Source organism: Suillus plorans (assembly GCF_016647745.1).
Source record: "Suillus plorans strain S12 chromosome Unknown HD556scaffold_81, whole genome shotgun sequence".
Classification (NCBI taxonomy): domain Eukaryota; kingdom Fungi; phylum Basidiomycota; class Agaricomycetes; order Boletales; family Suillaceae; genus Suillus; species Suillus plorans.
The window spans coordinates 10512-38487 of NW_024537465.1; the positions used below are offsets into that span (position 1 = coordinate 10512).

At 46.4% G+C, this 27976-nt stretch overlaps 10 protein-coding genes across 10 annotated transcripts; 8 read left to right on the top strand and 2 right to left on the bottom strand.

Moving 5' to 3' along the window:
* Positions 1 to 2778: 2778 nt before the first annotated feature.
* Positions 2779 to 4512, top strand: HD556DRAFT_1503378 (uncharacterized protein; the record flags this gene model as incomplete). Its single annotated transcript, XM_041308986.1, has 11 exons — positions 2779 to 2873; positions 2928 to 2984; positions 3033 to 3059; positions 3179 to 3405; positions 3455 to 3479; positions 3533 to 3621; positions 3661 to 3759; positions 3824 to 3874; positions 3929 to 3949; positions 4002 to 4255; positions 4312 to 4512. The coding sequence occupies 11 exons, from the start codon at positions 2779 to 2781 to the stop codon at positions 4510 to 4512; spliced, it is 1146 nt and encodes a 381-aa protein (XP_041154606.1).
* Positions 4513 to 6087: 1575 nt separating this feature from the next.
* Positions 6088 to 7512, top strand: HD556DRAFT_1448895 (uncharacterized protein; the record flags this gene model as incomplete). Its single annotated transcript, XM_041307507.1, has 9 exons — positions 6088 to 6167; positions 6226 to 6369; positions 6423 to 6441; positions 6482 to 6523; positions 6579 to 6772; positions 6833 to 6965; positions 7018 to 7146; positions 7196 to 7341; positions 7398 to 7512. 9 exons carry the CDS (start codon positions 6088 to 6090, stop codon positions 7510 to 7512), a joined length of 1002 nt encoding a protein of 333 aa, XP_041154607.1.
* A 3234-nt stretch (positions 7513 to 10746) lies between these two features.
* Positions 10747 to 12468, top strand: HD556DRAFT_1247064 (heat shock protein 70 family; the record flags this gene model as incomplete). The annotated part of the gene is made up of 8 exons (XM_041298662.1): positions 10747 to 10794; positions 10847 to 10981; positions 11037 to 11111; positions 11159 to 11457; positions 11509 to 11690; positions 11738 to 11957; positions 12011 to 12259; positions 12312 to 12468. Coding segments are annotated over 8 exons (1365 nt in total), but the record flags the coding sequence as incomplete, so codon positions are not given.
* HD556DRAFT_983766 (uncharacterized protein) lies at positions 12351 to 14578 on the top strand. The gene is made up of 6 exons (XM_041312198.1): positions 12351 to 12744; positions 12795 to 13105; positions 13161 to 13592; positions 13642 to 13751; positions 13804 to 13992; positions 14043 to 14578. Exons 1-6 carry the CDS (start codon positions 12516 to 12518, stop codon positions 14200 to 14202), a joined length of 1431 nt encoding a protein of 476 aa, XP_041154609.1. The 5' UTR covers positions 12351 to 12515; the 3' UTR covers positions 14203 to 14578.
* A 29-nt stretch (positions 14579 to 14607) lies between these two features.
* On the top strand, positions 14608 to 15931 carry HD556DRAFT_1409961 (uncharacterized protein). Its single transcript, XM_041304136.1, has 8 exons — positions 14608 to 14897; positions 14918 to 15001; positions 15061 to 15223; positions 15276 to 15280; positions 15319 to 15375; positions 15428 to 15512; positions 15573 to 15808; positions 15863 to 15931. Exons 1-8 carry the CDS (start codon positions 14774 to 14776, stop codon positions 15904 to 15906), a joined length of 798 nt encoding a protein of 265 aa, XP_041154610.1. The 5' UTR covers positions 14608 to 14773; the 3' UTR covers positions 15907 to 15931.
* A 220-nt stretch (positions 15932 to 16151) lies between these two features.
* Positions 16152 to 16563, top strand: HD556DRAFT_1409963 (uncharacterized protein). Its single transcript, XM_041304137.1, has one exon. It carries the CDS (start codon positions 16288 to 16290, stop codon positions 16525 to 16527), a length of 240 nt encoding a protein of 79 aa, XP_041154611.1. The 5' UTR covers positions 16152 to 16287; the 3' UTR covers positions 16528 to 16563.
* Positions 16564 to 16798: 235 nt separating this feature from the next.
* Positions 16799 to 17298, bottom strand: HD556DRAFT_1503401 (uncharacterized protein; the record flags this gene model as incomplete). The annotated part of the gene is made up of 2 exons (XM_041308987.1): positions 16799 to 16980; positions 17025 to 17298. The coding sequence occupies 2 exons, from the start codon at positions 17296 to 17298 to the stop codon at positions 16799 to 16801; spliced, it is 456 nt and encodes a 151-aa protein (XP_041154612.1).
* Positions 17299 to 17594: 296 nt separating this feature from the next.
* On the top strand, positions 17595 to 19451 carry HD556DRAFT_1521457 (uncharacterized protein; the record flags this gene model as incomplete). The annotated part of the gene is made up of 7 exons (XM_041309173.1): positions 17595 to 17799; positions 18144 to 18346; positions 18398 to 18602; positions 18655 to 18727; positions 18781 to 18823; positions 18874 to 19062; positions 19116 to 19451. 7 exons carry the CDS (start codon positions 17595 to 17597, stop codon positions 19449 to 19451), a joined length of 1254 nt encoding a protein of 417 aa, XP_041154613.1.
* A 1355-nt stretch (positions 19452 to 20806) lies between these two features.
* On the top strand, positions 20807 to 23543 carry HD556DRAFT_1409985 (uncharacterized protein). The gene is made up of 13 exons (XM_041304138.1): positions 20807 to 21388; positions 21441 to 21497; positions 21547 to 21625; positions 21686 to 21965; positions 22014 to 22038; positions 22141 to 22229; positions 22282 to 22365; positions 22416 to 22460; positions 22520 to 22540; positions 22591 to 22847; positions 22894 to 23079; positions 23131 to 23222; positions 23278 to 23543. The coding sequence occupies exons 1-13, from the start codon at positions 20928 to 20930 to the stop codon at positions 23465 to 23467; spliced, it is 1866 nt and encodes a 621-aa protein (XP_041154614.1). The 5' UTR covers positions 20807 to 20927; the 3' UTR covers positions 23468 to 23543.
* Positions 23544 to 24310: 767 nt separating this feature from the next.
* On the bottom strand, positions 24311 to 27935 carry HD556DRAFT_984029 (uncharacterized protein). The gene is made up of 17 exons (XM_041312199.1): positions 27153 to 27935; positions 26538 to 26950; positions 26268 to 26481; positions 26143 to 26220; positions 26022 to 26087; positions 25896 to 25971; positions 25757 to 25848; positions 25601 to 25700; positions 25430 to 25549; positions 25314 to 25376; positions 25212 to 25263; positions 25092 to 25162; positions 24835 to 25034; positions 24769 to 24780; positions 24598 to 24712; positions 24499 to 24546; positions 24311 to 24448 (listed from the first exon to the last, which is right to left on the bottom strand). Exons 1-17 carry the CDS (start codon positions 27786 to 27788, stop codon positions 24408 to 24410), a joined length of 2397 nt encoding a protein of 798 aa, XP_041154615.1. The 5' UTR covers positions 27789 to 27935; the 3' UTR covers positions 24311 to 24407.
* Positions 27936 to 27976: the final 41 nt, after the last annotated feature.

Consider the following 27976-nt stretch of genomic DNA (forward strand, 5'->3'; position numbering starts at 1 on the left):
CCCACAAGGTCTTCTATGTCCTATCTGGGTGGTGAGTCCCCTTCCTCGGTGCCATCACATCATCCAACTCATTCAATCGCGACGCATTCACAGCTCGAACGGCTAAATGGAATTGTGTTCAATCCCGCACAATTTCCAAATGGTTTTCTGCCTCCCGTCCCCCCATTCCCGTTGGCTTTCCCGCACAGGGATTGGTATCTTGGGACGCCTTGGATCCATTCATTCAGCAATCGCTCTCGTTCTCTGACATGTTGCTCCCTCTATGCATGGATTTTGACAATGATCGCACTGTTGATCTCACTGTCGCATCCACGGTAGACGACATGTTTGAATCTGATTTGGATGATGACAGCTTCCTCAGTAATGCGATTATTGCTGACGAGGCAAATGTTCCTCACGAAGAACTTCATTGGAGGCTGACACTCAGGGACGATTCTCTCGACTGCCATCAGAAAAAGTTGCTAAAAGTTGCGCTGGTGACGTCGCCTTGGGGGCGCCCAATCAAATTGGCAAGATACCTTTATGTGGGCCATATATTGGTCGGGATGCCCGTCAACCCATTTTCTATGCGTGAACCAGACTGCAGGCGGTTGATAACCACCAGCTTCTTGAGAGCCCTTCATCTTGACCTCAAAACATATGAAGAACTACGCGAAATACCTTGTGGGTGTTAAAGTCTTCAATTACCAATGTCATTAACTTACGATGGGATCAGTAATGGTCGTGAACATCGGCGGCGGCGAGACTCGTGTGTATTGGTCCCAATTGAGAGCTAGGGTAAGCTTGTCCCGTCGCGCACATTTACTTACTACTGAACATCTCGGGCAGTTCCTAGATTACCCCATAGATTTCACTTCCGAGCTGAGGAAAGTTGCAAGGGGTGGAACGACACCAAGCGCTGGATTTGGTAACAATGCGGAGCAGGAGGCCCAGATGAAGCTTCACATCATCGATTTGATGAATTCTGGTGATGAAAGCATGGTAAGAGACCGCACATCGCGCAATCAGATCTTTGATAAATTTTAAATTTCAGATTCAAGAAGCCATTTGCGAGCTTATAGCTACTCAAGGATTTTGTGAAGTCCTGTGGGCCGGCTTATACCGACCCATTGCTGACTTTCCTGAAGGCCAAGCGCGATTGGCAGATCTTTACCCAGAAGCCATCCAAACCTTGACAGGTTATCTAGGAAAAGGTATCGTGGGCGTACTTGTTACTCTCGTAAGTTTCTATCTTTTCATAATTGTTTGTGTAAACGTTGATGATTTCTCGTATCAGATGTATCAGTCATTCATACCAGCTCAGGCGGACAGGACACAGTTGAAAACGCCGGAAATATATCCTTACATCACGGCTGCCCTGGATGTCATGTATGCGAATCCACATCGTTTTGACCCCTTTTTCGATGAGGCCCGGAAGCTCCCTCATATACAGTCAGTGTCTTGACGTATCTTTTGGTCGTGCTCATCGTGACATACCTTCAGGGAGGCAAACATCTTGTCTATTGATCCCAAGACTCGTCGTGCGAGATTAATCTTAGACCCCGTCACGAATTTGAGGCAAATGAAGGTCATGAACGATGTCAGAGATATCGTTGTTGAACCGCTTCATGATGAATTGGTAGTCCCTTATGCACAATTCAGGCTTCCGCATTCGTTCAAGTCTGTGGATATCCCCCATTTTTACTTCACGGTGCTTTCGCCTGTATTGTAGAGGTTCAGGTAAGGACGCAAGTACTGTTACAATTGTATACCGTGATGTACAGGTGGTGTGTATAGAGTACAATTTGCTTCGAGGATATGTGTACTACTTTCGTGCATTAACGAAGCTATATGAGTGAGATTTCTACTAAATCAATGAGTGGTGGGATATAATAATGTGTCGTCAGTCATGACGTGTGCGTTCTCTTGGTATAGCCTCATGATCCCTAGCATGCTTGCCATTAGTCTTTGAACATCGCAAATAAAGAAAACTTACTATCTTCATATACGTCGCCGGTCGTGATGTGTGCATTCTAGTGGTATACAGCCTGATGATTCATCCCTAGCATGCTTGCTGTAAGTCTGAAGATCGCAAATAAAGAAGACTTACCGTCTGCACTGCCGATCTCAATCGTCGCATCACATGAGCGAAGCCGTCCCTCGAAAACCTCATCCATCTCCTGATTGAACTGAATCGCAGCGCTTGTGGGATCATCATGATATTAGCCGCCTCCGGCGCTAAAGTCAGGATATGAGCGAGTGATATGATATAAACGCGCACCTTGTGTTCTGCTTCTAGATATTCTAGATGAGTCTGTTGAGCATTAGCGTTGAGGATAAAGTAAGTAATAGTAGTAGTACTTACACAGGTGTCACGGTCGGTGAACTGGGGTCCATTGATCACGTGTGCCATTGTCTGTCTACTGACGTCAATATCGTTAGTAGATCCAATCGGGCAGGACTCGTACCTTATTTGTCGTAGTTGGTAATTGTAGTCGTTTATGGAGATAATGTGGAATGTGTAATGTTTGTATTTGTTTATACCTCATACTCGTTCACTACTAATCGACCTGCACCTGCTGGATTACATAATTTTCGAACTCTCTCGTTTACCACTACCATCTACCTTACGGTCCTTCGTTTCAATATTCCCTCTGGGCTCATAAAGTGCAAAGGTGTGTTTATCATTCGCTTCATTCGAGATTCACCATAGCACAACACTATTGACAATTTCGCAATAGGAGAACATGGTACATTTAATTACGACTGACCTTGCGCGACCTTATTGCAATCTAGGCAATGTTGGTATCCCAACAGCAATCTGCGACACTGTCTAACAGTGGTATTGGTATCTGGCCAACGCAATTGCCCCGCTACGCTGAAGCGGTATTACTGTGAGTACTTATCATTGGCTATATGGAATATACACTGATTTCTGTATATACTAGTACGGATGATGCATATGAAGATAACCTGGTTCGCAAGAAGGACATCAGTGATCCTCCGTTCGTTATCTTATTCCCGACCGGTGTCAAACTAATCTCTATCAACAGGCCCCCAGTGTACGGAGACTGGCAAGAGTTAGTCCATCCATTGGGTGGTACATATTTCTACAATTCTAGAAAGGCAAGCGCCACATGTACTTTTGAGTTGCTTGCCTCATAGAAATTTAGCACGTGTATACACTGACGAACCTGAGGAACTATTGGAGCCTGCAGACACTCGACGAGTTCGTCAATGCATCACGAGCTGCAGCGAAAGAAGATACGTGGACGTTGGTCGTTCAGCCGACGATTTTTATGGGAGAAGATAGGTTTCAGTATTATTACGTAGTCCCCGGCAGCCGCATCATTACCTGGCTAGAGGACCTGGATGGCTACATTCTCTTCCGAGCTTGTGTCAAGCCAAGCGAATGGAGGCACAAGAGTATGTCGTCCTTTCTTTTCGTTTCATGAGATTGATTAGAAGCATGTAGGGCTTGAATTAGAAGCTCAATATTGGTGAGCGGTCAACATCGGACAGAAATTGAGCTGAACGTCCTTTTGCTATGTAGGAAACACTTCGAGTACTTTCCGCACCAGTTTAGGATCTCTCGATCAGAAGTGAGATGCATAAGAGGAGAAATGGTTTGTTACCTTGGAGGTAAGTTCTGCACTGCTGCAGTGACGCTCAGAACAACAGCAAAAACAGAAGCGATGACCTTGAAACAATCCACTGCGGTGTCCATATTCTGGACTTTAGACGAAATGAATCAGATCGTCGGTCAACTGGCCTATGTTGGTATGTGTCCCTGTCTCGCTGTGGAGCAACTACGATCAGATCAATTGACTTTTCGTTTTTTTAGAAGAAATCGCGGAAAATGATTTGGTCCCGGAAACTGGAGTTGTATCATGTTGTTCGTGAATTTGTGAGGCCGATCATTTCAAATGCTGATCTCGTTTATTAACAGGCAGAGTTATGTATATGCTACGTACGTCGCTCTCTTGTAGAACATACGCTGTCATATTCATGCATGAACATAGGTCATCACCAGTACTTGCACCGTCACAACCAACCTGAGGCTCGCCTAATTCGAACGCATGCAGTAGAAGAGAAGCACACAAAGTTTAAACTTCTGCATTCTATGGGCAACACTACAGCTACGATCCTCTGCATGCCAATCACTATTGCTATTACTTGCATTAAGAGTACCTCCGTCGATGGTATCGTGAATGGGGTGGAAGTTCAGTCGTTCATCAATGATTTCGGCAGTCAGACTAGAAATCAAATTACCCTGGTAAGTCCTATATCAGTGCCGTGAACGAGGACATCCCATTTAGACTGGTCTTACAGGCAGGTATCTCTATGGCCTTGGATGTTGCCATCCTTGCAATTCCATGGTTAGGCACGACAACGACTGCACAGACATTGTGCTCCTGCTCCTTCCTTTTAGGTGTCGGCTGTATTTTTGCGGGCACGATAGTACACCACTTTGGCGAGAGGATGAAATCTTTGGACTTTGCAGTTCGATTTCCTCAACTTTCTGCATCCTGAGCCCGACATTGTCAACTTAACAGGCCCATTATCTGCGAAGGAAGGTGATGATACTTCTGGTCATTACAAGCATACTGACCTGTTTTTGCGTATTGAGGTAAGCATATTTGATTATGATTATGATTGCTCACAGAATTACTGTCAGTGTGACATGTTCTATCCTCGGATTTCTCGCAGGTATCACCATAGACTTTAAGCCGTCCACACCCTTAGTCATTGTGTGCTTTGTCATGCTCGCCGTTGTGGTAGGTTCATTGCTTATATTGGTGGTCGCCAGTTATGGTCCAGGCCCAGCTAGGATAAGGCCGCAATGACATCTTGTCCTGAGACTGTCAGGATGTTTGCACGCATGATCACACATCTCGCATGGGTTGGCGCTCCGAAGTCTAGAGGTTAGCTCTAGTATTTTAAATAGACGATGTCAATTTCTACATTCTAGTCTTAAGGTGCCTACTCATACGTTGTTGGATCCATCAGATCGACATCTTGATGGTAATTTTTACGGCTCAACTTTACGATATCAGCAACCACACTGCTCAGGGCAACTTTTTGTATGCCATCGCAATTGCAGCTGGATCACCATGCTAAGATCTTCTGGTCACAGAACTACTCAACCACTTCGCGTGTTACAGTGTCTTTGGCACTTGCTCTTGGTCCTCAATTTTGTCGTACTCATTTTCTGAGGAATGTAGTCAGTTTATTTCAAGGGAGTCCACGTCGGACATACCTTGAATGGGGGAAGAGGCATTCCATGCGATCTGACGAGGAGAGTATGTGCTAATCCCACTTGGTGTGTATTCCTCCAAGATTCGGACTCGATAACATTCCTCCAACCAGCGAAGTCTGTAGTTTTGATACAACTCTTCAAATTGTGAACAGCGTAAGTCTGCAAGTCACAGTTGTTCTTCGAGTTTGACTATGGAGTCTTTGCCCGTTTCACAGTTGTTCTCCGGCAGAAGAACAGGAGCCTCGTTATGCTCCGCTGAAGATATGTTCTTGTCAACATCCGTCACTCTGAACTAACTTCAGCTTTGGGAATGAGTAATGATGGTGGCCACAGACCTGACGATGATGGATTCCTTAGGCTCGCTTCCCTGATTGGCATTTCCTGCTGCCTCAATTCTAATGTATGGCATTAGTAAGTCCTGCCACAGGTGCATCAACAAAGTTACCAGAGGTTCACGTTAATGATATGTCCAGATAGGTTGAAGGTTTGGCTCTGAGTCAAAAATTGTTGCATATTCTGGTTGAACGCGGACAGGTGGTATTTTCTAGCACTGGTGAAATTATTTACTGAGCTTTTAGTCCCTGCAATCCTTTGCCAGCGCTTTTTTATGGCATCCCCGTTGATAACGAAATTGGTGATAGCCCGCAAGTGGTAGGCCATTGTGGCCCCCGGTCACCACCGCCAGCGCCCAAGCCCCCAATCACCATGGCCAGCCACCCAGCCAGCCATCTTCGCTTTCGCTTGGCCGCCATCAGGTACATTGTACCTAAAATCCCATGTGGTGCATCTGTGATAAAAGCAGGCCTCCAGTACCAGCGAAACCAAAATTTCCTACCTCGTCAGCTCCCATGACTACCGAAAATACCGCTTCCAGCATTCCGAGTAAACGCACTACATCAGCTCTCCAGATGGGCCCCCGTAAAAAGGCGTAAGTGCCCCCTCATGTATGGTATACTTAGATTTTGCAGACTCATCTAGTCACACAGCTCAACATCCGATCCCCTTATCTCCCACGGGCGGCACTTCGGTCGAACAGTATTCGCTCTGTGCAATTTTCCTTCTCTGCTCATCAACGGTATCCTAAGATTAGAGCAACTGGAAGATACTTCACTGGAGGACTTCTCTGCTGAGTGAAAGGACATGTATCTGTATTTGTTTGCTCGCTTATTGATGCGTTTGGCAGTGAGCGACAAGAGCATCGTGTTTTCGAGCACCTCCTAGACTCTTATCCTGGCCTTTTAGAGTGACTACAAACCGGGTCTGAGGAAGAACTCATTCACGTCGGTGAGCTAGTGCGTTTTTTTCTTGTATGCTTAGAATTTATGCTTATGTTCCGTAGATCGGTAAGGGAGCCGCAGGTGCGAGAGGTGACGACACGAAGACATTGAAGTCTGCGGTGCTTGATTGGATTTCTCCAAAAGGAGCAGCAATCCAGCCTCCTTTACATAGAAATTCGAAGATCGACTGTGGATTCAATCATGAGCTTACCAGATCGCTGCTTTGTCCCGCTGGGTTGGACTGGAAAGACTCAGAGTACGTTTCAGTTTACTGGTATCCGTGGTCACTACTCATTTTTCACTTCATCGTATACAGGACGAGAGAGAACCTCCGAAGCGGTGAAACATTGGTATGCGGAGATCAATGGCCCGTATTTTTATACACCAACCATACTTACGATGCTGATGACCCATGGTGTGGTCTTCTTAGGAATCGCATACTTGTATCTGTGAGTAAGCACACCTATTCTGTGCTGTTCTTTACTACATCTTTTTCACTAGGCTTACAAGCACGTTTTCACATCCCCGAGTTCTGTTGATAAAGAACCAAAAGCCACGCGATCCGGAAATGCTCGCCTGCACGGCATGAATGCGGTCACTATCGCTTCCATATCTTATATTGCAACGCAGGTTTGCCTCAACACTTCCGAAGCTGAACTGTCCTGATGCATGACTGAAGGTCCGATTTGCTCTGAGTTCCTCATCAGTGTTTTCACGGACAGATACCACCACAGATTCAGAGACGTTCTACCACAGTCTCCTTGACCTCCTCGAGGACCCTGATGAATCTGAGGAAGTCGACGAGCTGTTGACGTGGTGGAATCGGTATTTTTATCACTCTTCGCCATTTTGCTGAGGCTTATATGTTGTCTTTTCTCCAGCCAAGTATTTCCTACTTCATCTGCCGCCAAGCGACCTATCAGCGCCAACAGCGCCTTAGCAAAGATTCGACTCAAACGCCTTGCAGTCAAACGAGCTGCAGATCTAAACTCGTAGTTTTCATTTGAGCACTTTATGTAGTAGATACAATTTCAATTTCATAGCAATCTGTGCCGTGTGCTCTCGCAACAAAGCTAGATTACAAGCAAACCTACATTTTGCCTCGAATGCGAATCATTTGCTTTGAAGACAACCAACTAAAGACAAGATGATTGAAATTCAGTTATCAAATGATAACTTGTTATCACTCTGTAGCACAATGATCTCCTATGCCAAATTGATCCATGTGAGCAGCCCCTGTGAGACAATACCTGCAGCTAACTTTTTGTTTGCACTTTAAGGCAAATAAAATAATCAGCTGAAATGGAATGTGGTGGTAATACCTCAGCAGCTGGCTGGTGAAAGTTAATGCATTACCATTGCACCACAATCTTGAACCAAAGGTAGCCCAGGTCCCAAACCATCTGGCCTTGGAAGACTATAAAGGATGACAGCATTCTGAGAGTGTTTTTGCAGAATAAAATGACAACCTTACGTTACATACCATGATCATAACTCATCAAAGTTGGGTAGGATGACAGCCCATTGTCATTCATTGCTTACATTGTGTACTTCAGAAATTCAGGCAACATCATCTAGTATCACAATCACTTATCTAATATCAACAATGAGAGAGATCTTGTTATATTTGCAATAGAAAGCACAACTTGCATGTGACAATCATCCCGATACAACATGATACTGCACTACAGTTGCTTTCCATCCTTTTACCCATTGGCAGTGATCGTCCAAAATAGTCCAGCCATATAAACCCTTACCTGATATCAGTACATATCTAGATATTATCAAGGAAGAAAACCCTGTCAGGGGTTATAAGTCATGACCAAGACAGGGCAGAACTGTAGTGGACTGCAAATGTACTGGCATTAATATTCAAATTGGAGACCACAGAGGCTCTCATCAACTTTGCAGCAATTGGCAGTGGTGATCCAAAATAGTCCAGCCATATAAACCCTTACCTGATATCAGTACATATCTAGATATTATCAAGGAAGAAAACCCTGTCAGGGGTTATAATTCATGACCAAGACAGGGCAGAACTGTAGTGGACTGCAAATGTACTGGCATTAATATTCAAATTGGAGACCACAGAGGCTCTCATCAACTTTGCAGCAATTGGCAGTGGTGATCCAAAATAGTCCAGCCATATAAACCCTTACCTGATATCAGTACATATCTAGATATTATCAAGGAAGAAAACCCTGTCAGGAGTTATAAGTCATAACCAAGACAGGGCACAATTGTAGTGGACTGCAAGTGTACTGGCACTAATATTCAAATTGTAGATCACAGAGGCTCTCATCAACTTTGCAGCAGCTGGCAGATGTTACAAAATGTGACATCTTGATGATAAACTGGTAGGTATTTGCAATAAGACTATCATAAATACACATTTGGCCATCTCTATCCCACATAGTCCAGGTATTCAAAGCTTTGTAATATGAAGTACAATTATGATACATATTGTACCTATTGTAGACCAGATAAAGCATTCTATAAGTTTATCATTTTCGTGTCAGTTACCTGATGTTTATTTGTCTTGGTGAGTACTATTAATTTTTACGACTCATTCTTATCTAATATAATTTAAGTTCTTGATCCAAACTATAAGCTTGCGTATGTTGAAGGTCGGTGGGATTTTGAAGATGTTGCAGATGGCAGGGCTCGTCTGGAGGCCGTGGTGAGTACTTGTCTATGTTGTTTTCCCCCTTTCATCTTATTTTTGTAGTTCGATGACTATTATACACCACCGAGTCAAACACCTACCAAAGAGCAATCTGCTCCGCCGACGAGAGCTGTACGCAATCACTATGGTGACAATTGGATGTGCAAGGCTATCAGGACACGTAAAACATCAGACCACCTTACTCACAATCCTTGGCAAGAGCTCAACATGTACTTGTCTTCACCACTAGAGGAGACTGATGACATTGTGGCCTGGTGGGGGGTAAGTTATCTTTTTGACTTGTTTTTTCGCTACTAAATCTACTTAATAGCTTCACTCACTGCAATACCCTACACTCGCGCGCATCATGCGAGACTATCTACCCATTCAAGGCAGCTCCGTTCCTTCTGAACAAGCATTCTCAAGCGGAGGAATCACTTCAACTATCCGATGCAATGCACTCACAACTGACATGTTCACTGCATTACAACTGTTGAAGGGAGCATATAGGAATGGGCACCTTTCTGCAGAAGTAGAGGCTGAGGCGGCTTCATTGGACATGTAACTACAAGTACAAATACCTTGCCTATGTTTTTCTTTTCCTGGCTGTAATTTTTTCGCGTTCAGTTCGCGTTCAGACCGAGAAAAAACTGAACCTGACCGCTGCGAACTGTTCACAAAGGTTCGGTCTAAGGTTCGTTGAAATACCTAGAACCGAACCTTGGTCCAGTTCTTGGTTCTCGTCCAACCACCTCTGAACCAAACGGAACCGGACTGCGGCAGCACTACATATGTCGCATAAAACTTCTTCCAAGGAACATTGTGAGTCCTTTGGCATCTTTGAAGCATACAATAAACAAAGCACGTATTGCACAAATATGAGATACAAGGCTTAACAGCAACGATTTGGAGTTCAACGTTCAATGCTTAATCCGAGATTGAGATAGCATCATGATGTTATTAAAACTCAGCTAAGGCACGTCGAAATCTGATTCTGATCACAGTGATAATGCGCACTCGGTTGCATTAAAATGTGTCGGCATTTTGATGCCGCTAGGGAATTTCCGACACAGTTCTCGCCTTACGATCCTCTGCTTCCCATTTGGCTATAGCAGCAAGCCTATCTGCTGATACAGGGTCTGGGCCCCTAACAGGTTTAGGCTTTGTTCCGTCTATATAGCCTTCGAGCCCTTTGTCACCAAGAATAGCTTGGACTTTCATTTTCCAAGGGATCCAATTGTTCTCGCCAAGATGTTCAATTCGATAGAGCAGTGAAGACCCAGCGGAGGATTGAGCATCAGCCATTTTTATTGAGTTAGTTATAGTTCGTTATTAATCTATTTGCGCACTACCAGGGCTCATAACCTGATGTGAATGTGAATATGAATATGAGCGAGTAGATCGTTCTCGTCGTTATTGATCGCTCTATATTCTTCGGTTCATTCCGACGTGTACACATATTATTCTAAACTCAGATGAGTCCGAAATTCCACTACTTCGTCAAGGCACGGATCATCTCTTCGGTATGTGTGTTGATTGTCGAATCGTATCCGCTATAACAACATGGACGCATCAAGGCTATCCTCAGTGCCAACTCAGACGCGACATCGACAGTAAGCAAGCTGGCTAAATATAATATGTGGTTTTGATGCTCACAGTTTTCAGGTGGAGAGTGTTGCATTTGACATCGACTTCAAGACCAAGGTTACTCGCTTGGAATTTGAGGACGCCTGTAAAGACCTTCATTCGCGCTTTGCAAGACCCATCTATGATGCATTTGCGAATGCTGAGCTTTCATTGGTATGATCATGATGCCCGCGGGTTGTCTTGCAAATATTGTCTGACATACTTACAGGCAAATATCTCATCCGTTATCTTAACAGGCGGAAATTCACGCACGCCCATGGTCCAGACCGCTGTAAAAGCAGCTGTTGGCGAGTGAGCATTACATATCTTTTCGTCTTTGGACCATTGGAGTTTACATGTTTTATCGGAGATCGCATTGCACTCAATGTCAATGCTGATGAATCCGCCGTGCTTGGCGCAGCGCTTTATGGAGCTTCCCTCTCTCGTCAATTCAAGACCAAGGACATTCGTGTAACTGATGTCTTGATGCATGACATCCAGGCGTCGTATCTCGCGTCTAATCCGGGCACGCGAACGATTCACACGACAGTCTTACCTGCTGGGTCGAGGCATGGTGCAAGAAAGACTCTAACGTTCAAGCGTAAAGAAGATTTTTCTGTGATACTGAACTATCCCAATGAAGTCATGTCGTGCGTGTTCCGTACGTACAAATGTTCATATTTTATTAACTTGATTTCTAGTGGTTTCCCCCGCGAGATCCTCGAGGCAAAGATTGTTGGCATTCCCGAGGCCATTGATAATCTTACTGAACACGGAGCAGTAGATCCGGTGATCAAGGCTACTGTTGTGCTTTCCGAATCCGGCTTTGTGTCTGTCGGAGACGCCATAGCCTGCGGCGAGATTAAAGACGATTCCATCACTGGTGCGTATTTCCACTTTTTCCTGTTCTTAATTATAAAGCTCGAATAGGGAAACTGAAAGGCCTATTTGGAGGTGGGGGTGACCAGGTACCATTAGAGACTGGCGTTGATGAAGGAGCCCCAAAGGACGAGAAGATGGAGAAGGATAAGAAAGATAAAGCCAAGAAGCCGCTTGGGAAGGACCAAAATACTATTCCACTTGAGATCGAAATTGTGTACAATTCCCAAGGCCCACTGAGTCTTGTGGCGAAACGGACTGCACGTGAACGGTACGTCTGCATTGCCTGCGCTCATAAGACTGATCGAAGTCATGCTGTGACAGTCTCAGGGCACTAGACAACATGGAGATGTCAAGGCAACTTCGGGAAGAAGCGCATAATACTCTCGAAGGATACCTGTATAAGCTACGGGATCTCTTGGACGATGATCCAGAAACGCCATTCATGAAATGCTCTCAGTCGTCTGAAAGACAAATGCTTTCGAATGAACTCTCGGAGACCATTGCATGGCTACATGACGAAGGAGATACCGCCGATACAGTACAGCTATGGGAGAAGCGATCGGTTCTGGAGTAAGGGTCTTTTTGGGGGAAGGCTATTAGAGTGCTGACCATTTCTGGACAGGACTCTGGAGAAACCAATGGTACACCGCTACAAGGAGATCGAGTCTTTCCCACAGGCACTGAATAACTCACAAAAGTGGAATTGGAGTACTAGATTATTCCTTACCCAAGCAAGGGAGAACATCACGGCAGACGCCATCGCAGGTGTTCCTAGCTGAACAACGTTGAAGCTGCGCGGAAGCTCCTTGACAACTTGTATAATCAGATGCAGGTGGACAAGGTCGCAGACACGATCGCTAATCACGGGCCGCCTGTTCCCGACAAAAACGAGCGGCCGCGATTCCTGTTTGCTGTGAAGATTGTTATGGCGGAGGACTTGGTACCACTTGATAGTAGTCCGTCCTCGTTGCTAGACACCTTCGTGACGCTCAGTGACGAGGCTGGGAATCGCCTTGTGAAGACGAGGACGATTTATGAGAGCTTGAACCCGCGTTGTAAGTCTCCGTCAAAACTCTTGGACATGACTCGTTTATATGCCGAAAAGGGGAAGAGACTCACGACATATCGATCGACAAGCCTTTATGGTTAATGTGCAGCATACGTGATCGCGCGCTCGTGGGTCAACATGACGTTGTTGGCCGGTCCTTCATATGCCTCAATCCCAAGGAATTTGGTGATTTCTTGACCCATGATGTATGGCTGAACCTTGAGAACACCAACAATGGCCACCAAGGGAGGATACTTCTTCGAATCAGTATGGAAGGGGAGAAGGATGACGTGCAGTTCTACTTTGGCCGGGCTTTTCGATTCCTAAAGCGGAGTGAGGGAGACATGATGCGGATATTCATTGACAAAGTAAGCTGTCGAATACGATGCCTAGGCTCTTATTCTAGATCTCATTTATTGCTAGATGTCACCATATATACGACAATCACTGTCCCGACCTGTCCTCAAAACCTTGATCAAAGCCGGATCTCTGGGGCTGGATTACAACAAGGCACTCGGGAATGTCACAGCGCTCTATCGCTCAGCACTGGGCTCCAACGCCAGTGAGGTGCAGATACCTCTTCCTCACAACGAGAAATCTCGTGTTCGGCCCGAGGAACTCACTGACGTAGAGATTGAACGCGCGATCATTCCTCTGTTCGATTATTTCGACGCCAACCTTCATATTCTCAACACCTATCTTAGCGAGACTGCAAAAGATATGGTGATGATGAGGGTCTGGAAGGAGATCCTAGTCATAATAGAGGGTCTACTCATACCGCCGTTGTCCAAGCTCTCTAGCGACATGAAACCACTCAGCGACAAGGAGGTAGACATAGTTTTCAAGTGGTTGAAGGTGCGTATGATACTTTTGTGCGCGTACATTCCTGATAGCTTCAAACTAGTTTCTCCGCGACTATTTCTATGCGGAAGGCGAAGGCGTTTCGCTGGAAAAGCTACAGAACCAGAAATATCGGGATGTTGTCTCTATTCGTTTGTACTATGACTGGCATACGTACGCAATCTCGTTTCACGTACTGGTAACGACGCTTCACTTTAATTTGCAGGGATACTCTCATGGAAGAGTGCGTACGCACCATGCAGCAAAGCTTGCGCGAAGCTGTTCCTATCAAGAAGCGCGTGAAGAGTGTATACAACCAGCGGAATCTGGGGACCATTAAGGAGCGCAAGAAGGTGAAGAAAGAGGAGAAGGAAGTCTCGAACGGTGAAACTATTATGAGAATTCTTCGCATGAGGTATGCATCACACGGCTCTTGTGGGCATCAATTCTAACCGAGGCACACAGACCAAACACACAAGAGTTCATTGCCCAGCAGCTTGAAATGATGACAACTGTGCAAGCCGAGCGCGAACGTGCACAAGTTGACAGACAGCCGCGAAGATCTCAACGACCGCGGCAGGCGGAAATTTCTCAAGTTCCGCCACTGCCCTCCGCTGCCTCGTAGCCTTTGTACATTGTACACCGTATACCTTGCAAGCCCTTTGTACGCATATGTTGACGTATCTCGGGGTGGGATGATGTATTTACATACACGTGTGTCCAAGAACTAAATTATTACAGACTCTCTAGTGGAGTGGACAATAACTAACGTACGAGAGGCTGCGGAAACTAGGTCGACTGGATTGAGAAAGTACAAAACTCGACGCAATGTCTACACGTGTATCAAGATCAATCTGGTGTAGGCGTTCAATATTCAATCCTTTTGTTGAGCTGACGATAGTGTTTGGTCATTATTGAATACATGGCTGTTTCGAAGATACGAGCAACCTTGTTCTTTTCGAATCACAGTGCTGGTATTACGAATCCTATTTTAACTATCACTTGAATGAAATCACACTATCGCGGTACAATCGCGGCGCTTCGAAAGTAACTTACCTTATTCGGCCAATATTATACTTTCGTCGTACCGTTTACTTGTGAAAAGTCGCCCACACTGTGTCCACAGCGACGGCGACCCTTGCGAGGACAATGGTGCTTTATTCCCCAGATCGGGTGCTTCCCCGTGCCCGGATTTCATGAAAAGCAGACCGGTGGCCAGTGGAAGTCTATCAATTCAGAAATCCCCTTTCCTTCAGTCCACTTCAGCTGCCACCAGTGGCGGCATTGTCGTTCCCTTTTTTTTTACTTTCTCTGTTGCTGGTCATCCTCTGTCTTTGTAGCATTTAAATTTTCTCTCTGGTATAGCGTCACTTTGGTCTCTTCTGTTGCATTTACGTTGCCCGCGATGCTACCAGCCAAAGCTTGTGAGTCGCTGCCATCCGCCAGGAATGTACTTGCGAGCTGACAGGATGATGGTTGTTAGATGTCTTCATCGGTCTCAATGCTGTCCGCACTCTTAGCATTATCGCTCTTCTTTTAGTTTTCTCCAGCAGCATCCTGGTGATGGTCGATGACATCGAGGCAGTCAACGCATCTGTCGATGGCGGGAGCAACTCGAGCTCCACAATTAACTCTGACTACATACAGTAAGTTTTTTTAGTGCACGTTGTCGCGAATGTGCTCAAATATTCTGCCTAGAAATAGTACAGTTCCTAATCAGCCAGCTGGCGTGTTTTGGCAGTATTGAACCGGTTGTTGATAATTGGACAGACCGTCGTTTTGATTCTTTCAGAACTAGGTATGATATTCGCAATAATGTGTTAGTATGCGTCATCTCAACACCTCTCAAGGCTGGCCTGCGGGGTTCTTTGATTATTACTACTTCCCCGTTCTCGGGAGTGACTTTGGACTAGGTGCTCTTGGAAGTGATGCAATGTCTGTAAGTTGATATGTCCCTGCAATCGGTTTCTTGTCAACTCATCCGTACATCAACAGGATAGGAGCTTCTGTACTTTCTCACTTCGTTAAAGTCTTCCCCCTCGTCTCCGGTTTCTCCCTCTTTTCCATCGGCTGTCTCAACATGCTAATCGGCCTTATCTTCCGAGAACGTGCCAAGTCTACGCGTTCCATATTATCATTCCGGGACAGAGCAGATGACATGCTGTCATCACTCGATAAAACCAAAGAAACACCATTCAGCAAATATAGGATGGATCGAGACGCAGAGATGGGTGCGTGATAAGATTTGAGTTTGCACAGGCGTTGCTGACTTTTACTTGCTGTAGGCGTGGGCGTCAAAGAACCGGATACTGCGCACGCTCGCACTTAGGTGTATGATGGATACTATCGTTCCCAAATTCCTCGTCCCTCCTTCCACCCGGTGTCCACCGCACATGTTCGAGCCACGTCAGCATTTGCTGACGTGCGCCGGGTGTGTGCGCTAAGCACTGGTGGCTGTTGGGTGCGGATTCAGCGTCCTCCTGTTACTTCCTACGTGCATCTGTACCCTCCCAGTTTCCACACATGTCTGAGGAAGCTATCCTTGCTCAGTCTTCCTGCACCATCGTACCCAGCGCCCTCGCAAATCTTGAAGACAGCATCGAGTATCGCCACATGATGATTCTAACACAGCTGCTTCTAATTATCCACCAGGTTTTAGGAGAGCACGAGCCGGAACACTGCCTTCTGATGTCCATCCGCTACTCCTTTGATGGAATCGTTTGCTGAACAGTTGCAGCAGAGGCAGACCGCTAACATGCCTCCTAGCATTCTCATACCCTCGTGTCCTACCATCCGGCATACCACAACTGTAGCGGCTCCACGGGCAGCTCCTACATCAGTCGGCTCCAAGCGCAACAGTCGCTTGAGGTCAGGTTCATTAATGCTGCCTTCTGCTGGTCTTTCCAGCCCATCTAACGAGTGTGCGTCTGCCAACAGCGCATTGGATTAAGTACCATCCTTAGGCTGTTGTAATGTACGTATGTAGGGACAATAATGTAGCATACAAAACGAAATATAATAAAAACCAACTGGTGCAGGTGGCTGTGCAGCGGAGTGCTGTGACAATGTGACCATATGGTGTGGTTTCAGGTGGGTTCATCGCTGCGTGATTCAGGGGCGGGACATGGCTACAAGCAAGGTAGTAAGGAGAGTGAATTAATAGTACTAGTAGGCTTCAATATTATATAATTAGTTTTATGAGTGATGAATAAAAATAACACTTACAAATAGCATGCGGTACTCACAGGGTCCCCTTCGAGGCCAATAAGTGGACGAATTTGCAAATTGAGGTCCGCGAAGAATCCGATTGAGAAGGTGAATATGGGGTGGCCAAGAAGTATAACCGTGTGTCGAGATACACCTGCAAATAGACCTGCAGATATTGATTCATCGGACCATGGGTCTGAAAACTTTAGCTTAGATTTCTGAATCCTAGATATGACTTACCAAAGTATATACCCCAAAAGAAAGTGAAAAAATAGGACAGAAATTGGACAGGACCAACTGGTCTTCCTTGCCGGTCCGCAACCTCTGTCCGTGTCATGCGAATGAGGGATAGTGTCAGAGCAAGGCACCAGGTAGAGACCATAACACCAATGGCTCGTGCCCTACTGAGCCCTGAGCCAAGGGAATTCATCACCGCTATCATCACAAGGATTCCCGCGCAATAGACGAAGATGGTTGCTCGAACCAGGGGATTGGCAATATGCTTGATAGGCATCGTGATTAGGGGCCAAGCCTTTGCTGTGTGTGTGTGAATGTGTCGTATATAGTATGTTAGGGCTGCGTGATGACCAATGGGCCTGTGAATATGCCGTTAGAGCGCGGCGGGAGATTACAATAACTTACAAAGATTTGGTAACTTGATGGTAAGGCACCAAGAACTTCGAGTCAACTCACCGCCGATGCTAACCTTGTGGCTGAGTCAGACTTCCCAAATAAGTGAGTGCGTCAGCCAGACTCCAGTATCTGAATATTCACTTGCTCGCTGTAGCATGCGTGGATGGGCTATACAATATGGCACGCGCGAATCCAACGAGCCTCGAAGACGAAGACATCGAGCTTCTTGTGCAATTATGGCTGACTGAAGGCGAAATAACCTGTCAATATTACTTCATCGACCACGCAGCTCGAACTCTCTTTTGGCTGCACGATACTAGCCACGAAACGACAGTGAACATTTTTAGCGGGCTCCGGGGCGTCGATGATCCGAGCCACACTCGTGCGTTATGCTTAACAATCACACTGATATGAACTTGGCGAGCAGGGTTTGCCTTGGAGTCCGAGTAAGTACTGGTGTGTCATTTGCAATCGTGTAAGTTTCACTGACTTCTCCCATCATTTTAATTCCAATGTGCTTCGAGATCCTGTATGACAGTCGACGCCTGAGACGAGCAGGACGCACTGCGAACGCTACCCGAACCACCAGTCACCCGAATGTCCTGCGTGAAGTCGCCATGAGCGGAGTACCGGCATGTGCCATCGTTGTGAGTGCTTTTTAGATCTTGTGGGATCCGGCTCTGACGAGACCTCTCTCGCAGTCTTGAGAAACGCCCTTAGATGCAGTTAATTTGTGTTGGACCTCTGTCTACGTTCTTTCTGCTCCCTGGCTCTTCTATGGCATAGCATTCTTTTTGATTGGCATTCCCTCGTTATCACCGAAACTTCGAGAAACTCATACTATCTTATCGGACATTGCCACTTGGTCATATGCTGTCGCTTCTGCTGCTGCTTTCATATTTTTCGGCTTGAACTTTGGAGAGGAAGCGGTGCGTTATTTTTTGGGGTTCCTTTGTATGCAGCTGATGTTTGTTCTTTAGGCTGCCACCACTGAAGTCTGGATTCTGCGCGCTTGCAGTGTACAAGGTTCTCAACAGATCTGGGTCGCTGCCCTGTGGTACTGGGGTATCGCACTGAGTACCGCGACGCCTGGGTCTGTTACGCCTTGGTGGATTGTCTTTATCTTGTGGCCGCTCTCAATAATGTGGTTTGCGTTTGCATACTTGATACTGCACGGACTGCCAGGTAAGTCCCATCTGAGTTCCCAGGCAGGACAATAATACCAACTACAAAACAGAGTACTACCGACAAACTCCTCCGAAAATCCCAAACTTCCTCAAAACTCTCTTCCGAAGGAAGCTAGTTCTTTGGTTAGGCTTTTCTTACTCGCGGCTAAGTTGATGACGCTGATACTCCACACAAGGTTCCTCGCGTCTGAAATCTTACGTAATTATTGGCTCAGCGGTGTATGTTAGGCCCGCTGCTTCGATATCCTTATGTTCTGACCTTATTGCAGCCCTACGGTCGCAACTGGAGTTTCCTGTGGAATGTTCCTACCCCCAAGTGGGCGATATTGCTTCTCACAATCTTCTTTTTCGTCGGTGTCTGGGCTCTCATGCTCTATATCCTCATGTCTTTGAGCAAGACCCATACTTGGTTGTTGCCCGTGTTCGCTGTCGGCCTTGGTGCTCCGAGATGGTGTCAGGTATGATTTTGTCAATGTTGCATCAATCTTCAGTCATCTAACATGTGTCGCAGACATTATGGGGCACCTCGTCTCTCGCGCTCTATATCCCGTGGGCTGGCTCAGGAGGACCATACCTCGGTCTTTCTCTGTGGCTTTGGCTCGGTGTTTTGGATGCTGTACAGGGTGTCGGCTTGGGAATGATTCTCCTGCAGACGTTGTCAAGATTACACGTCTGTTCCACGCTCGCTCTCGCTCAGGTCATTGGGTCTATCTGTGTTATGGCCGCCCGTGCAACTGCACCAAACCGCATCGGTCCAGGGAGTGTATTCCCTAATGTCGGAACATGGGACTTCTCGCATGGTCTCAAGGGCAGCCCGATGGCCTCCGCTCCATTCTGGTGGCACTGATCTGCCAGATTGTCATTGTACTAGGTTACTTCTGGTTCTACCGCAAAGAGCAACTAGGTAAGTCATCGCGCAACTTGACCTTAGAGATGCTCTAATAATCATCGCTTCAGCTCGACCATAATTATGCTATGGCTATTCACCTTCACCGTCATTCACGCACATATTAGAACCATTACTCCATTCAAGGTCTTACTTGGATACTTTCACTCACTCATATTTTTCTCGCTGTTGGATTATAGGTGCCAGGTGATGTAGCCTGCTGGAATGGACTGGTACCACGAGTCCAGCTGAGCGAACGCGCTGTTCGCTTCCTACGTTCGTTTTCTCCCTCTACCACGTGCCACGTCGAGTTCGTCGTACCTCGCAACTCCTCACTCACACCTACAGCTTTCTTTCGCCCCAGGCCACTCCCTTTTTTCGTCTGGAAACATTGAGGATGGTACAATTCACTCTGATCATCTTAACGCCATCCGCGTGATTAATTCCAGTCTTCTCGCGCCCCTCCTACCTCACGCATGGTCTGCCCTTCCTGCACGGTCGTTGTATCGGTGGCTACACTCTATCATATCGTCGTCTCCCGAACCTCCAGCTCTCATTCATGTCAAAGCACACACCGACTCATCGTCTTTGCCAGCACGAGCAAACGCATTAGTAGATGCTATTGCTCATGACTCTCACTCTCAGGTCATTCGACCCTATCCCGTGCCGTATGCTACATTTGAATTGGACAGTTTTGTTCTATACTCCCCTTCTTTGAAGTTTATTGAATGTTCTTTCCCATCATTGCTTACTCACATACTCTCCAATCGCACTGCAGCTGATCCGACCTTTGTACCTGGTCGTACCCTCGCACTGCCTCTTTATGACTTGCATGCGCCACCGGACCATCCTTACGTGCGGACGCCATACGCATACTCAGCGCTGCTTTGTGAAGCAAAAACCATTATTCGAACAACGGATGTTTATCTACACTCCGCACGGCGCTTGTTCGTTGACGATGCTTCGGTGTGGCCTTTGCGCGAGACTCACTATTACTTAGGAACTGTACCTGCGATTGAACCACCAGATCAAATAACCACTGTGTTGGCGGCAAAAATAGCGCACGTATGGCATGTGGCCAGCATTCGTTTGGCAGGGCAAATATGGGGGATGTACAAGCGTACTACAAATCCAACGGTCGGCAAGGCTGAACGTGTGTTTGATTTGCCTAGACATTTGCGGTATTTGCAGTCACATTCATAGTGACTATTTATTTCGAAGAGCTGACGAGGCACTTCTATATGTAGTACCTGAGTTAGCATCAGTAGCGTAGTCAGCCAATAAAAGATCGTTTATCGTTTACTAGTACTAGATGCCATTAAGTAAGCGCTCGACCTTCTTCAGATTCGGAATCACTATTCTCCTACACTTCTAGGTCTGGGACTCTGGGAGGCTAGCGCTACGCTCAAGTTGAACAGTAAACGACAGCGACGAAATATGTCGAACACGGGGCTAATCCAAAAGCTTTTAAGACGTCTATGGCAAGTCTTGGCGGCGCTCGCACATTCATATACTCAACGACTCCGTATCCTTGTGTCTTTCTTGCGGCGTTGTGTCACCAAGGCTCACGCTTTACCTGGACACAGTACTGACGCAAAGTCTTCCACTGCAGATTCATGCTGCTCCGGGGCTTTCAGTGCACGATATTCACAGGCTACCTTGCCATTGCCGCTTCGCCGCCAAATAACTCCAACTAGTACATCAAGTGGTATTCAAGACGCGGCGTCGTCTTCAACACCTCCATACTCCATGCCTGTTCCCGAGCGAGTTATCCCGTTTTACACTTATTCACCCCCAGAAGTTAATGTTGCGATTGCTTCCGACGCTCCCGGCACCACTCCCCCTTTTGTACCATTTGCTGCGAATGATGTTTTGCGATATGATAATCGTCCTCTTGTGTACGTGCAGCACCTTTACGATAGTGGACAGTCTTGAGCAATCACTCTCCAGAGATAAGACTCTTGAGTGCGATCACATTCCAGCACTCATGAGGGACTTCTCGAATAAGTGAGTGCATTAGCCAGACAGTATCTGAATGGGATGACAAACCATGCAGGTCATGTCCATTGTTGGATGGTGATTGGAAGTCATACATACATCCTGAAGGCGCATTGTATTTATACAATACGACTCGAGTAAGTCCAATCATGAAGGAAATACAGGTGTTTCATGGGCCACTGACTGTATTGTCTTAGAAAACATTCACTGAAGCCATCATGGATGAAACTACGTTTCACTTGCTCGCTGTATGCGTGGATGGGCTATACGATATGGCACGCGCGAAATTAACGAGTCGCGAAGCCGAAGACATTGAGCTCGTTGTGCAATTATGGCCGATTGAAGACGAAATAACCTGTCAATATTACTTCGTCGACCACGCAGCTCGAACTCTCTTTTGGCTGCACGATACTAGCCACGAAACGACAGTGAACATTTTTAGCGGGCTCCGGGGCGTCGATGATCCGAGCCACATTCGTGCGTTATGCTGAACTTTGATCACACTGATATGAACTTGGCGAGCAGGGTTTGCCTTGGAGTCCGGATACTGGTGTGTCATTTGCAATCGTGTAAGTTTCAGTGACCTCTCCCATCATTTTAATTCCGATATGCTTCGAGATCCTGTATGACAGTCAATGCCTGAGACGAGCAGGACGCACTGCGAACGCTACCCGAACCACCAGATGGATAGAGTCAAGCTTCTCAAAGAACTGAGAGAGGTCGTCATGCATGCGAGTGCAGGTAGTGATCGCCTGTCATTAGCCTTCAGTTGTTTTTGAACATGACATTTCAGAGATCATCACTTCAGACATGTCCTTATCGCCTTTTGATGCAGATGAACTCTCCAGAATTCTGGACCTGATCAACCACCTCCAAGGTACGAAAACTTCTTTAGAACTGTTCATAATTGAAGTCCCGCAATTCCAGAGAACGCTGAGGAAAAGGATTTTCCTCATTCCACTTGCATCATTGGTAAGAAAAGCGTATGCACATGGTGTAATCTCCTTTGACTTTCATTATTTTATCTATAGCTAGATTCATGCAGTATTTCTGTACGTTCTCCACTTCACCGCTGGGTTCAGGTTACTCATTCATTCTGAAGATAGAGCCAAGTTTTTCAACTTCTGCGGCCTACCTTGTGCTCGACTCGATGCTGACAGATCCGTGTATGAAGAGGATACAGGCTTTCATCCACTGATCACTCCTTTTTCTCTGGTTTTCGAAGCCATGCTTTTTTGGGCACTGCAAGCGCACTTGAAGGATATTCGAAGGGTATGGGTGGATGAGTGCATCAACACGCCGCGATGGAAAGACTTCAACACAAAACTCATGGCAGAGTGGACTGGGATCACCATATACGTGCGTATCTTCAAGTCAATTCGACTTCATAACTTAATTCTCCCAGTCAACCGTCATGTTAGCCGTAGACGTCAGTTTCCTTGCGGTGCCGAACATGAACATTAGCCAGTCACAGTCGATTGGAATCATTGTTACCTATCTCTCTATTATCTTCATCACTGGCTCCTTGATTGCCTCAGTCCTTCTGGCGCGTCAGAACCAGAGATACGGTTTTGAATCAGCCGAAAAAGCAGCAAGCCGTCGCCCCTACTTCCATTTCTGCTACACTAACTAGTTCGCTTAGGCTGAGTTTCTGTCGAATTTGACAGGCACATTTTTTGGAGTGAGAGCCCTCGCTACTGTTCACAGTCTCCCGTATGCGATGCTTATGTGGGGGTATGTGGATCAATATTATCTAACCAGAGAACTTGATTAACGTGCCCTTCACCAGGATGATCTACTTTGCAATCGGCCTTCTGTACAACGTCTTCAAATTTACAACGACGGCCATGCTGGCATCAATCGTCAGCGGGTGCGTGGTCGTTACCGTGTTCATATCGTGGTTCATCTGGGCAGCGAGAGAGGTCCATATTTTCAAACGACTGGCCAAGTCCGTTCTTTCCGTCACTAGCGGGAGATAGTATCCAACCTTAGCGCTTCGGGTATTTTTATCATGTTGACCATGCAGGCTGTGTGGTGGTACTATTATCAACCAAGTCTTCAGTAAAAGCACATAATGAGTGAACTAAGTGCACAGTACACAAGTTGGTTGATCAACCACTTCACGATGCTACCATCATGATTGGTCCAAATTTGAGCTGGAGTCATGTGTCTTCTAACTTGAAGAACTTATGCCGCTGCCCGCATGAGAAGCATCTACCCTGTCAGACAACTCAGTACTCTGTATCACACAGATTGTGGGAACTCTAGTAAGCCAGTGTACAGCGAAGCCTTGGTAAAATGGTTCTCTAATTGACATGTTTCACCGTGACCAAAAATTCAGAATCCACTGCGATTAGATACACAAAGAAAAATCAACGTCAATTCAACATCCGAGTCAGGTATCTCTTATCGAATGCTACATTTCTGTATGACATATTGTTAATTCGAGTGTATGCAACGCCCATTCACTGGACGCGTCTAGACTCATGCCTTTCGCCTAGTATTCACCCGTTCTGGATGTTTCAATGATTGGGCACCTGTTCAATTTGAAGCCGCTTCTGCAACGTTCACGAACATTCGAAAGGAAAACACTGGATGTACGGATATCTGGTTATGGAATCTGTGAGGATACAGCTTATATGCCTATCGCACTGCCCTTCTTCCACATGTTCTTGCTGCGGCTTCTATCCTCGATCATTGTCGTCCTGTGGATGAGCCCGCACTGAGATAAGTAATTATGATCCATTCAAGCCTTTGAAGATCGTTCGTTGTTTATATCTCAGCGCCAGTCAAAGGTATATAATGAAGTCTATGCTGCCCATGATCCCTTTACCCGTCTTCTGGTAACATCGAGTACGAGTCACGGAAGTTCATCAACCTCATTCAGGGCGTAAAGTTCAAGAGCTCAACTGCATCACTTCAACCCCGTACACGTTCATGCGGCTCCTGCCATGGTACCCCTATTGCTTCGTTTGTCATCAGTACGATGTCGACATGAGCTGATTCTCACCTAGAATTTTAAATATTTCTTCTTCCGTCTCAGACGCAACAATGTTGCCTTGAAAGACATTGAAAATGAGGCAAACTTAACTGCAGCTGCAGGACACACCTTCAGAAATCTTGACACGTCTGTTCCAGGGGTCTCGAACCACGCCTCCATACAAACCTCGTTGATTGAGAGAATACCCGAGAACATTTGCCTTCATTCTCATGGCCCGATTGAACTGTAGCGGCACATGTCTGCATCATGTATCACACAGAAGTTATTCAAATTGCTTACAATGTCGTCGCCCTGCAATGAAATGAACTCGTCATAACATCGAGCGCAAACAGACGAGTTACTTACCGTGTAGTAAAGGAGGGCTGCTCCTCTGTTCTCCCAAGGAACACATAAGATATCGATGCGTCGGCGCTTTGCATCCGGTTCGGGACGCTTACACAATCCACGATAACATAATTCGAGAGCGGAAAAATCATCAGGCAATGCCAAATCCTCTGTCAGGATCTTTGCAGCATGCAGACGGGCGAGCAGCTCCGGAAGAAGACCTAAGTCAAGGTTCCTCGTAAAATGACATCAAGCCATGAGAAGGCAAAAGCGTTCACCTGCATGGGTTATCCCATCTGAGGTTGGTCGAGTCACTATGATATCAATGTCGCCACAAGTAGCTTTGCCCCTATCGAAGAACGTGAGGGTAAGGCAAGCACAAGTAAATTATCACAAACCTTCTAAAACTACCCATGATATCAATGTAAAGGTGCTCGTCGAGCTCGAGAGCTGTTTGTATCACATCAATGGTCGTGAAAACCCGTAATGTAAATCTTTACCAATGGGTCTAATCAAGTTGAAGATACTCTCTGCTTCACTGCGTGGCATTCTATCATTGATATCTGGCAATAAAAAATCAGTCATGTACTGATAGGAGTGAACACGAAGGGCCGACCATCATGGAATTGTAAACCAACTTCCTGCACGTGAGATAATTTAATGCCACCTTTCCGAGCTCGAACATCATCTAGCGTCCGACATCCGTTAGTATACCACATGTAAGCTATTTGTCGGCCTGTGCCAACGGATCAGAAGATGACAGACGAAGAGCGAACACTTTCCATACCGACTCCATATATCCCCTGAAATAAGTTAATGGCTTCGACGTCATCCGTTTTTTCGTAGCCAATGCGTCTCAAATCACCGGTTTCGATGATTTCCATGATCTGGTAAAACACGTGTTATGTGAATGTAACGTCAATGTGCGTCAGTGGATACACACCTTTCGGGCAGTCTTCTCACCGACGCCCGTGATTGACCGGGCCTCATTGAATGATTTGATTTTCTTTGGATAATTGCGCAAGGCACGAATACCTACCAGGATCATCAGCGCTGATAATTCCGCTGCAAACATTGCGTACATTTCGAGTAGCTGTACACTCGCCAACGATCATCTTCACCTAGTTTTGCCTTGTGCAACTCCATAAGTTCCTCCAGCTGTTCGTGTGTTCCATCAGTTGCAGATAACGCCAGATGTAGATGCAAACCTTTTCAATGATATCTTGATTCATGCATTTGCGCTGCTCAGGTTCCTTTCGGTCGCACGTAAAACCCTTCAGGAGCGCAACATTCAAAATTAGTTCAGGGACTTCGAAAATAGCCACTCGCCCGCCGTGGAACATGTGCTGGTTTCGAAAACTCTTCTTCTTGATCGCTCTCGTCGGTTTCGCTTTGTCCAAGACCTCTCTGGAGATAGTTGAGTTGAGAAAATTTTGTTTGACGTTACGACTTACAGCTTGTTCTCGTTCAGCCCTCGCTTTCTCGTAAAATTCAGCAAGAGGGTCTTCTGTATTAGACTGTGGCTTGTGATTGCTTTGGTTATTATTATTATGGGCTGTGCTGGAAGCTTTCCCCGTGGGAACAAATGTGAGGGGTGCAGGAGGAAGAACCACTAGCTTTGGCGCTAGGGGCTGTTGATTTTTAGTTAGATGATCTTCAGTCAAGGAGCTAAGAAATGGGACAGTATAAAAACATGGTCGGAGTGGAACTGACAGCAGACGTACGAAATGTGGAAATCTCCACCAAGATCGTCCGTAGAGGCGGTTACTTGTGCCTTTGTTTGAACCAAATTTCCCTGTCCTCTCTTCTGCCAGCTTCTGCCGGCATGGATGCGTTGAGGGAATGCCGCGTGTAGAAATTCGAAATCGAGAAGGCTTTCATCATCATCTATGGCGTTAGCCTTGCCTTTCGTATCATTTGCTTCCTCATCGTGTTTGCCCCTGAGCTTGTTGTAGCCCAAACGACCGTACCCGGATATCACCCAACTCCAAGTGACCGTTGGGATATTGTCAGGGATCTCTTTCAACGATTTTAGTCCGAGGGCTTTCAGGGTCGGGCGAGTTGTCGCATCCGTCACGATGTGAGTTACGGTAGTAGGGTCGTACGATGGTACCAAGGTGCCACCATGCTTGATGATCTGAAAACCTTTTGTTAGAAACGTATCACTCAACGGCATTGACTAAACGATGGTCAGCGCGTAGATTGATACGTAATGTATGTCAGCGTTGAAGGCGGAGCTTCTTCGCCACAACATGATAACGCGTGAATAGCGGACCGGGAAATACGGAAGTAGTCTCCAGTAATGGGGGTCAGGGTGAGCAAAACCTGGGAAAACTCACGTAGTCCATGCGACCACGCGTCAGGACGCCTGCATACTGCATGTCCCCACCGACATACAGTATTTGTTTTCCCTTGAGGTAATCAGACTTGCGCTTCTTTGGCAAGTCAAAATTCAACTTCTGCGCATATTCTAAAGGAGTAACGAGCGCTGATTTTCCTTTATTTTTCTGGTCTTTATTTTGCTTTGAAATATTAGCTTTGCTCCTCGAGCTGCTCACAGTCTTCCGGACCTTTGGATGTTTAACGACGGTCGCTCTGGACAAGGGTGGAATGCCCCCTGGATCTGATGATAATGAAGCTGGGGTACTCGAGTGGCGTGATGCTCCAAGAGGGGAATTTCTGGGGCTCGTGATATTGCTGGTATTCGTGGATGAGGGTTCTAGCAACTCTGAGTGTGGACTGGGCATGCCAAGTTCTGGCGCAAAGGACTGCAACTTCTCCTTCTCAACTGATGCCTCGTGATTATGATCTAAAATGCGAGCTTCCGGACTGTTGCCATTTGTGGGCTCTTCGTTGATGGCATCATGTGCCACTAGGTTAGCAACTCTTGATTTGCGGGTTTGTGCAGTGGTATCATGGGGCATCAATCTCGCTGGCGATAAATGTTTGGCGTCACTATTGCCTTCGTGGTGCATCGTGGGCTTCGTGATATGAGATCCAGATCCAACTACGGGTAACTTGGCTGCCCCATGTTCATAAACGCTTGACTCAACGTTGCAGCTCGGGATTCGCGAAGAGTTCGCAATAGACGAAGTATCGACCGGTCCGCAGTTAGTATACCGGATAAGAGAAGACGATGTAGTTTCGACTGGGGCATCCCCAT

Excerpts from the sequence above, each read along its gene's own strand:
- HD556DRAFT_983766 (XM_041312198.1), top strand. The coding sequence starts at position 12,516 with ATGCAGGTGGACAAGGTCGCAGACACGATCGCTAATCACGGGCCGCCT. Across the intron at positions 12,745-12,794 it reads TGAGAGCTTGAACCCGCGTT|GGGAAGAGACTCACGACATA; the intron begins GTAAGTCTCCGT and ends TATGCCGAAAAG. Across the intron at positions 13,593-13,641 it reads TAGTTTTCAAGTGGTTGAAG|TTTCTCCGCGACTATTTCTA; the intron begins GTGCGTATGATA and ends GCTTCAAACTAG.
- HD556DRAFT_1409961 (XM_041304136.1), top strand. The coding sequence starts at position 14,774 with ATGAAAAGCAGACCGGTGGCCAGTGGAAGTCTATCAATTCAGAAATCC. Across the intron at positions 15,002-15,060 it reads GATGCTACCAGCCAAAGCTT|ATGTCTTCATCGGTCTCAAT; the intron begins GTGAGTCGCTGC and ends GATGGTTGTTAG. Across the intron at positions 15,809-15,862 it reads GGATCGAGACGCAGAGATGG|GCGTGGGCGTCAAAGAACCG; the intron begins GTGCGTGATAAG and ends TACTTGCTGTAG.
- HD556DRAFT_1409963 (XM_041304137.1), top strand. The coding sequence starts at position 16,288 with ATGGAATCGTTTGCTGAACAGTTGCAGCAGAGGCAGACCGCTAACATG.
- HD556DRAFT_1409985 (XM_041304138.1), top strand. The coding sequence starts at position 20,928 with ATGTCGAACACGGGGCTAATCCAAAAGCTTTTAAGACGTCTATGGCAA. Across the intron at positions 22,461-22,519 it reads TCATTCCACTTGCATCATTG|CTAGATTCATGCAGTATTTC; the intron begins GTAAGAAAAGCG and ends TTTTATCTATAG. Across the intron at positions 23,223-23,277 it reads TATGCGATGCTTATGTGGGG|GATGATCTACTTTGCAATCG; the intron begins GTATGTGGATCA and ends GCCCTTCACCAG.
- HD556DRAFT_984029 (XM_041312199.1), bottom strand. The coding sequence starts at position 27,788 with ATGCACCACGAAGGCAATAGTGACGCCAAACATTTATCGCCAGCGAGA. Across the intron at positions 25,550-25,600 it reads TCAGGGGATATATGGAGTCG|GCCGACAAATAGCTTACATG; the intron begins GTATGGAAAGTG and ends CCGTTGGCACAG. Across the intron at positions 25,377-25,429 it reads TGGTTTACAATTCCATGATG|ATATCAATGATAGAATGCCA; the intron begins GTCGGCCCTTCG and ends TTTTATTGCCAG.